Here is an 8,352-nt window from a genome sequence, read left to right as displayed (position 1 = left end):
CGACTCCCACGATACCACCAACGATTGCAACAAACAGATCAGCCACTACTGAGCGGGAATCAATTGATGAAATAACCACGAAAACCGCTAGTTTTCTGTCCCTATCATTCCACCAGTCCACTGTAGAGGTTGTACCAAAGCAATTGAAGAACACCATAAGTTTTTCTCTCTCTCACCCTGACACCAAGGTAATAAATTCTAGGAATTTGAACACATCAATTGAGGAATCAACAGCTAAGGCAGCATGGATGGTGGTAGATAAACCTGGTTTTGACAACGCAGGAAGGAAGAAGCCATTGTTTGAGAAGTTAGGGAGTATAGATGTTGAAATTGTGTTCATAAAAGATGATGCCATTAAAAGCCCAGAAGGCAAGATAAAGGATCCAGAACTGGATTATAAGATTGGTAGCAATGAAGAATGGGAAGAGGGGGAACCTGGTGAAATCTTATCAGACTGTGACAATGAAGAAGAAGATGAACAATTGGAGGAAAATTTGTTAAAAATTGATGACGAAGTTGAAGGTGAGGATGGGTTAGTTGCACTTGATGGATCTCTTTTTGAAGATAAGGGTGTTGAAGTTGAAAGAATGGATCACACCGAGTTAGTTGAGGAAGCTAGGGGATCACCAAGTTGTACCCACGTAGAAACCGAGATGTTGTTCGGTCTACAGAGAGAAAACAATGAAATTAAAATGTCAAGGGCCAAAGAAAAGAAGCAATTTGTCGAACTTATAGAAGATACCGGTGATGTGTGATAAGAGTCAATTATGGATGACCAATCCCCAAGAATAAGTAGGAAGGATAAGAGTTTGGAACAATTTTCTGATATATTCTTCACCACTTCCAGTTACAATTTATAGGAATATGAAAACCAACTAAGCTCTAAAATTAAGGAACATGCATGCATAACAAAAAAAACGTGGTCCTACGAGAAGCACTAGCTTCTTTATTCAGTCAAGAAAAGAAAATAAGTCTCCTCCTAACTTTGTGCAGAGTGGTGAGTGATCCATGACTTAGTCTTTCAGCCTAGCTGGCAGCCTCCGGTTCCTCCTGGGTCTAGCAAGTGGGTTCTCTTCTATTGGGCTTACATCAGTGGTCTTTTGGGTTGCATCAATTGCCCCCTCCTTGAAACTGAGCTCGTCCTCGAGCTCTGGTTCATGGTTGTCTTTGTAGCAGAAATCAGGCAAAGGAGTTGGGTGAGGGTCCCCATATGCTTGTCGGAGTCGATACACGTGAAAAACTGGGTGAATGCGAGACTCTGGTGGGAGTTCTAAGCAGTATGCAACCGATCCAATTTGCTCGAGGACTTTGAATGGCCCGTAAAATCGTTTACTTAACTTCCTGGAGTTCCGGTTGTGAACTGAATGTTGTCTGTAGTCCTGGAGACGTAAATAGACCATATCGCCAATTGCAAACTGCTTATCAGTTCTATGGGTGTTTGCGAGGGTAGCCATGCGTTGTTGTGCTTTTCGAAGGTTATCTTTGAGAAGGAATCGAATCCTGTTGTGTTCCATCAAGGTGGTATCCACAATGGCGTTGTTTGAATTGCCTGGTATATAGAGATTGAGGTCTGGAATCTCTCGACCATACAAAGCTTGAAACGGTGTCATTTGGATGGCGGAATGGTAGGATGTGTTGTACCAGTATTCAGCTAGGTACAAGAATCGGTGCCAGGTTTGTGGTTCTTCATTTGCAAAGGCTCGGAGGTAGCTTTGGAGGCAGCGGTTAACAACTTCGGTTTGCCCATTGGATTGTGGGTAGTACGCCGTTGAGTAATTGAGCCGGGTTCCCAATTGTTTGAAGATCTCTCGCCAAAACCCACTTAAAAAAATGGGATCCAGATCAGATATGATGCTTTGTAAATGGATTGTAAAAAGATGGTTACAAGTGAGTGGGCAGTGAACTTGGTGGGTAAACCAATAAAGTGTGCGAATTTTGAGAAGCGGTCTACGATTACCCAGATTACTGTTTTACCTACAGATGGAGGAAGGTGAGTTATAAAGTCCATAGAGATGTCACACCAGACCTGGGATGGTATAGGGATTGGTTGGAGTAATCCATATGGTTTGTGAGAAGGGTATTTTGTTTCCTGACAGGTCTTGCACTCGCGAATGAAAGAGCGAACATTTTCTTTTAATTTTGGCCAACAAAATGTTGATGCGATTCGTCGAGTGGTAGCAAGGATACCCGAGTGACCACCTAAGATTGTTGAGTGGTATTCCTCCAGTAATGTGCGTCGAATAGTTGGTTGTTCAGGAACAAACAAACGGTTGTTTAGGTAGAGCAGCCCATTACGGAGTTGGAAGTTACTGTCTCTTGATTTGAGAAGCTTGGTGGTGAGTTGGTTTCCTTCGGCTGATGTGTAATAGTCTCGAAGATCCTTCCACCAAGTTGGCTCGGTAGCAGATAAGGCGAGGAGTTGAACATCATCGATTCGACTCAATGCATCCGCAACTGCATTGTCTTTCCCTGGTTTGTAAAAGATTTCAAAGTCAAATCCAATCAGTTTGGTTGCCCATTGGTACTGTTCGGGCGTTTGGACCACCTGGGTGAGTAAGTGTTTTAAGCTTTTTTGGTCTGTAAAAATCCGAAATCGTCTCCCGAGTAGGTATTGTCGCCATTTTTTTACCGCTTTTGTGATGGCAAAGAGTTCGCGAACATATGTCGATGATGCCTGCATGCGCGGGCACATTCTCTTACTATAGAAGGAGATGGGTCCATCGTTCTGTGATAAGACTGCTTCAATGGCTACACTGGACGCATCGATTGTGATGTCGAATGGATCATCAAAGTTTGGGAGGGTAAGAGTTGTAAGGGAGATCATGGCTGCCTTGAGGTTGAGAAAGGCTTGGTCGGCTGCTTGTGACTAGTTGAATGCCTTTAGTTTCAGTAAGTCCGTGAGTGGAGCGGCTATTTGAGCATAATGTTTGACGAATCGGCGGTAATAGCTGGTCAAACCAAGAAATCCTCGCAAGGCGGTGAAGGAAGTCGGGGTCGGCCATGTTTGTATCGATGTAATCTTTGTCGGGTCAGCAGTTACTCCTGTGGCAGAGATAATGTGGCCCAAGTAATCGATTTTGGTGACTCCAAACTGACATTTAGTGTATTTCGCATGAAAATCGTGTTGTGCCAGTGATTGAAGAACGGTCTGTAGGTGATGGTAGTGTTGTTCGAGGGATGTGCTATAGATGAGGATGTCATCAAAAAAAACCAAGACATATTGTCTAAGGACGTGGCAAAATAGGTCATTCATTGTTGCTTGAAACGTGGATGGTGCGTTTGAAAGGCCAAAAGGCATGACGAGAAATTCGTAATGCCCGTCCACAGTACGAAAAGTTGTCTTGTGAGTGTCACCGGTTGCCACTCGAATCTGATGATATCCTGCTTGTAGGTCAATTTTTGAGAAGACGGTTGCACCATAGAGTTCATCTAGTAGCTCATCAACCGTTGGAATTGGGTATCGGTCTTTGATGGTGATGGTGTTTAGGGCTCTGTAATCCACACAAAAACGCCATGTACCGTCTTTCTTTTTGACAAGAAGAACGGGTGATGAGTAAGGGCTTTGGCTGGGTTTGATTATACCGTCTTCAAGCATTTCTGTGATCATCTTTGTCATGACTTGCTTTTGGTAGTGGGGGTACAGGTAAGGTTTAACATTGACCGGTGTAGCTATGGGAATGGTGGGTATGTGGTGATCTTGGGAGCGTGATGGTGGTAAGTGTTTAGGAATATCGAAAACGGAACCATATTGCTGGAGGATTTGTTGAATGGTTGGGTTGGGGTGTAGGAGAATCGTATCTTTGGTTTGAGTGTGTTCTATTTGGAAGTACATGGCATGGAAGGACGCAATGCTATCTGTATGGATTAGGGTTTTAAGTTGTGGGTTGGATAGGGCTGTGGTGTAGGTTTCGCCTCTCAAAGTAATAGCCTTAGGCCCAACATTGAAGGTAATTTGTGGAATAGCAAAATCTGCTAAGATCGGGCCCGAAGTACGTAACCAGGCCAAACCTAAGATGAGGTCGGAACCCTCAGCTGGCAAGACAAAAAATGGTATGGTGAATGGCGTCTCTTCCAGATGGACGAGGAGGTCTGGGCAGAGTCCATTACATTTGAGATTATCTCCATTGCCAACCATCACAAAGAACTCAGGGATTGGGTTTAGGGTAAGTTTGAAAAACGAAACAACCCTGGGTTGTATGATATTGTGTGTACTACCATAATCAATTAAAATAGTAACTGGGTGTTTGCGAATGTACCCGGTTATTCGGAATGCCTGCGGTGATGTCAGACCAAAGAAGGCAGCTGTGGAGAGGGAGAAGAATTGTGACTCTGAAGGCTGGTCAATGTTGATATCCCCTGTTGTATCGTCATCTTGTTCTTCATTGTCAATCACCATGAGAAATTGTGGTGGGTTACACTTGTGGCCTGGTATGTATTTTTCTAGGCATTTGAAGCACAATCCTTCAGCCCGTCGCTTCTGGATTGCTTCAGGGGAGAGGCGAGTAATTGGTAAGGTGGTTTTTGGTGGTGGTGGAAGTGGTAGTAGACCAGCAGTCGGTAGACGAGGACTGATGTTGCTGGTAGAGAGTGTTGGTAGTGTGGTGGTTAGGCTTCCAGAGACCATCGTGGTATATGGACGGGAGTAGGGAAGTCTACTTTTTGCCATTTGTAGTTTGTCTTCCACAAGTTTTGCCAGACCATAAGCTTGGTTAAGAGAATTGGGGTGATGGAGGGCGAGCTCGGTGTGAATATCAGCACGAAGGCCCGAGAGAAAACAGTTAATGAGTGATTCAGGGTCGAGTTTGTTGACATAATTACTGAGACGTTCAAACTCAGCTTGGTAGGCGGCGACTGAAGTCGTTTGACGGAGCTTAAAGAGTGCCGCCTGGTGGTTTTCGTATGTTGATGGTCCGAAGCAGAGGTCTAGCGCACGTGAGAATGCATCCCAAGTGCTCAGTAGGTCATTAGTGGCTTGGTGTTTGTACCAACATAGAGCGTCGCCTGTGAAGTAAAAAACGGATAAGGATAGGCGTTGATCTGGTGGAATGTCATAGTAATGAAAATAATTATTCGCCTGGAACAACCAATCCAACGGGTTACTACTATCGAAATTTGGAAGGGATATTTTAGGTGGGCGGGGTTGGTGCAAGGGTTTTTGTTCTAGTTTAGGGGGTGGAGGGATGTTGCTGGTTTGTCAGTGGGTTTTTTTAGAGTGGCGATGAGGTTGTTGGTTTGTTCATATTGGGCTGTCAATTGTTTCATAATGATGTCAAGTTGGGCATGGGTGTTAGATTGGCTGGTGGAGGAGGAGGTGACCAATTTGGAGATACTGTCAGCCAAAGTGGCCAAAGATGCTTCTAATGTCGAGCTTTTTTCGGTGGTGGCAGATGAGGAAGAGGAGTCGTGTTTAGGAGGCATGGTGAGGACGATGAAATGAAAGCACTAGAATGATAAGAGTCAATCATGGATGACCAATCCCCAAGAATAAGTAGGAAGGATAAGAGTTTGGAACAATTTTCTGATATATTCTTCACCACTTCCAGTTACAATTTATAGGAATATGAAAACCAACTAAGCTCTAAAATTAAGGAACATGCATGCATAACAAAAAAAAACGTGGTCCTACGAGAAGCACTAGCTTCTTTATTCAGTCAAGAAAAGAGAATAAGTCTCCTCCTAACTTTGTGCAGACTGGTGAGTGATCCATGACTTAGTCTTTCAGCCTAGCTGGCAGCCTCCGGTTCAACCTGGGTCTAGCAAGTGGGTTCTCTTCTATTGGGCTTACATCAGTGGTCTTTTGGGCTACATCAATGTGAGTAAAGAACTGCATGGAGCAAGTCAACTTTTGGAGGTCATACGGTACAAATTGACCAAAGATCGCAAAAAAGTAAAACAAAAAGAGGAAACAATGATACCCAAGTTGCAAAAGGAAAAGGACAAGAATCAAATGTGGGAAGCACTGGCATCAGATGTGAATGGACAAGATCTTGGTCAGTTCAATGTTGAAGGTTTGTGGGATCTAGCACAAAGAATCAATACAGAAAGCGCAAAGAACAACGATAAGTATTTTATAGATATGCCAGACTTGAACTTCTTAATATTCAAAGCCATAGACAAAGCGGGTTTGACTCCTTCTACCTTGTTGAGAACTTCACTGATTTTTGTACTTGAAGATTCCGTAACTAAAAACTCAAGTCAATTTCAGAAGGACCTTGGGTTACTTTACCACAATGGTTATGCTTATGTTCATGGTGGGAGCCCTTCAGTTCCCATAATATCTGTGGTGATTTTTGTTGTGATTGATGATAAGGCTGAGGGCAAGAAGAAGAGGCCAACTGAGAGAATTTGGATGGTATACACTATTTGTATCCACCTTGAGGACAAGGTGGTTCTTTTGGGGTGGGGTATTGTTATGCATCAACTTCGGCCACATATGTTAGATAAGGGCGATATGGGAAAATCATTAAATAAAGATAATCTTATTAGTGCAGGGGCATTTTAGGCATTTTATATTAGTTAATTTGTTATGACGGATAGTATAAGAAGAGGGTAGTGGGCAGGGAGTGAGGTATCTATCTGTTGTGTGAAATTTGGAATTTATTCCTTGGGAGATTGGTTATCTCGAATCAGCTAAACTATCATTGTTCTTGTAATCTTTTGGGTATATTTGAGGTTATCAATCAATATTTGAAGCTGTTGTTACTTTTTGTGTTATTGAATCTGTTGTTATAACTCAGTTCATAACACAAACATTTTAAACCTCAATTTAAAATTCAGCATCCGACAAAAGTGTCTAATCTTCACAATCATATATATCAGATGTTTTATAATTTCTTATGAATCATTTGTTTTTTATAGGGGGCTTGTGTTGTGATGTCTATTTCGTAAAATCCATCTCTTATCCAATATAAGCGTTACAGTGAAGGGTAATATGAAATCGATTTTTTTTCCAGTTTTTGGTTTTTTTTTAGCATTTGCATTTTGGCTCCAAGGAAATTCGATAGTCTGATTATTTTCTTTGCTTTAATTTGTTACGCACATACGACAATGCACTTCATGGGTTCAGATCTTTGTGGTTGCTAATATAGTTGTTTTTTGTAGGTGATGTATCCTTTTTTGTGTCTGAATCATGCAAAAGCCAAAGGTCCTTTGGTTGTCTTTCTATAATTTCTTGATTTACTGCAGTGATGTTGATTAATCTCAAACATTCAGTCTTCAGATTTCTCCCTCATCTTGAGTAAGTTATATTTTTATCTATATCTGGTGGGTTTTAATAAGTAGTCAAATACATATGAATATGATTTTTGGAAATTTGTTGGCTACAGGAGACAAACTAGAGTAGTTAACTAAATCATATCAAGAAAGATATTAGTGTATGCATGTTTAATAAATTAAATAATGGTTTCATTCATCCAGGATGCATCAACTTGAGCCAATGATGGAATGGTTTAGCTTAAAATTTTCATCCAATATGTCGCCATATAGCCACGGACTATAGGTTTATTTGTACTAAACTATTGTTAAAATTAAAGCATTCATGTATTCCCTTGATCAAATGTGGACAAATCAACAGTTTACTCCCCATCTAAATGCATCTTCCATTTCATTCCTTTGACTTAATGAAAAAATCTAATTATTTGCTTAAGTTATAAGTTTTTCCAGTTTTTCCAGGAAGGAGGGACGTTGAACGTGATGAAAGCATCTGCAAGGTATTTTTAAACACTAAAGTTTTGGGCTTATGTGCTTTCAAAAATTATCATCTAAACCGAATGAGTTGCGTGTTCTTTTAAAGCAATTAAATTGTGGCCAATATTACTCACTAAATGGTTCGTTTATGCTTTCTAGCTATGTATACATATTTCTTTTGTTAATCAATTATGCATATAATCTAATTGTTATATGTTAACAGGATAACTTTGATTTCTTTTCCTATATATTTAGCATTTAGGACGTATCAGCCACATTTTTGTAATTAAGTAAAAATGATGTGTTTGCTTTTTTATTATGATATTACAATAACCTAAGTAAAACAAAAATAATGTTTTAATAAAACGAGATGGTAATTTGAAGTATTTTTTTGAAATCAAAGGAGTTAAAAACGAGCTTACAATAACATGCTTTTATTTTTACACCAAACAAAAACATACTCAAATTTTAAAATAAAAACAAAAGGTACTTTTATTTTGAAATCGAAATAACGAAATATTTATATTTTTAAAGCAAAATGAAAAAAACTTTTATTATTAAACCAAAACATAAATTTAATTAATTTTAATGAAAAAAACCCACAGAAATGAACTAATCGGCACCCTAGAACTATTCATCAAAAATATATTATGTGTTTTGATTGAT

General features: G+C 40.3%; 2 protein-coding genes across 2 annotated transcripts; one reads left to right on the top strand and one right to left on the bottom strand.

The window, feature by feature from the left end:
- Window positions 1-7,824, top strand: LOC145041069 (chromatin assembly factor 1 subunit FSM-like). The gene is made up of 3 exons (XM_078988984.1): window positions 1-6,926; window positions 7,102-7,237; window positions 7,417-7,824. The coding sequence occupies exon 1, from the start codon at window positions 249-251 to the stop codon at window positions 753-755; it is 507 nt and encodes a 168-aa protein (XP_078845110.1). The 5' UTR covers window positions 1-248; the 3' UTR covers window positions 756-6,926; window positions 7,102-7,237; window positions 7,417-7,824.
- LOC145038446 (uncharacterized) lies at window positions 1,014-2,824 on the bottom strand. The gene is made up of 2 exons (XM_078986808.1): window positions 2,188-2,824; window positions 1,014-1,651 (listed from the first exon to the last, which is right to left on the bottom strand). The coding sequence occupies exons 1-2, from the start codon at window positions 2,822-2,824 to the stop codon at window positions 1,014-1,016; spliced, it is 1,275 nt and encodes a 424-aa protein (XP_078842934.1).
- Window positions 7,825-8,352: the final 528 nt, after the last annotated feature.

Source organism: Lactuca saligna, chromosome 4, assembly GCF_052625555.1.
Source record: "Lactuca saligna cultivar CGN05327 chromosome 4, ASM5262555v1, whole genome shotgun sequence".
Taxonomy (NCBI): domain Eukaryota; kingdom Viridiplantae; phylum Streptophyta; class Magnoliopsida; order Asterales; family Asteraceae; genus Lactuca; species Lactuca saligna.
Note: the sequence above shows the minus strand (reverse complement) of the source record. Positions and strands in the feature narration are given on the sequence as shown.

What these genes read in the sequence shown, in the direction of transcription:
- LOC145041069 (XM_078988984.1), top strand. Translation starts at nt 249, where the DNA reads ATGGTGGTAGATAAACCTGGTTTTGACAACGCAGGAAGGAAGAAGCCA.
- LOC145038446 (XM_078986808.1), bottom strand. Translation starts at nt 2,824, where the DNA reads ATGATCTCCCTTACAACTCTTACCCTCCCAAACTTTGATGATCCATTC. An exon ending in AATCTTAGGTGGTCACTCGG is followed by an intron (nt 1,652 to 2,187) that starts GTATCCTTGCTA and finishes TCTTGTACCTAG; the next exon opens with CTGAATACTGGTACAACACA.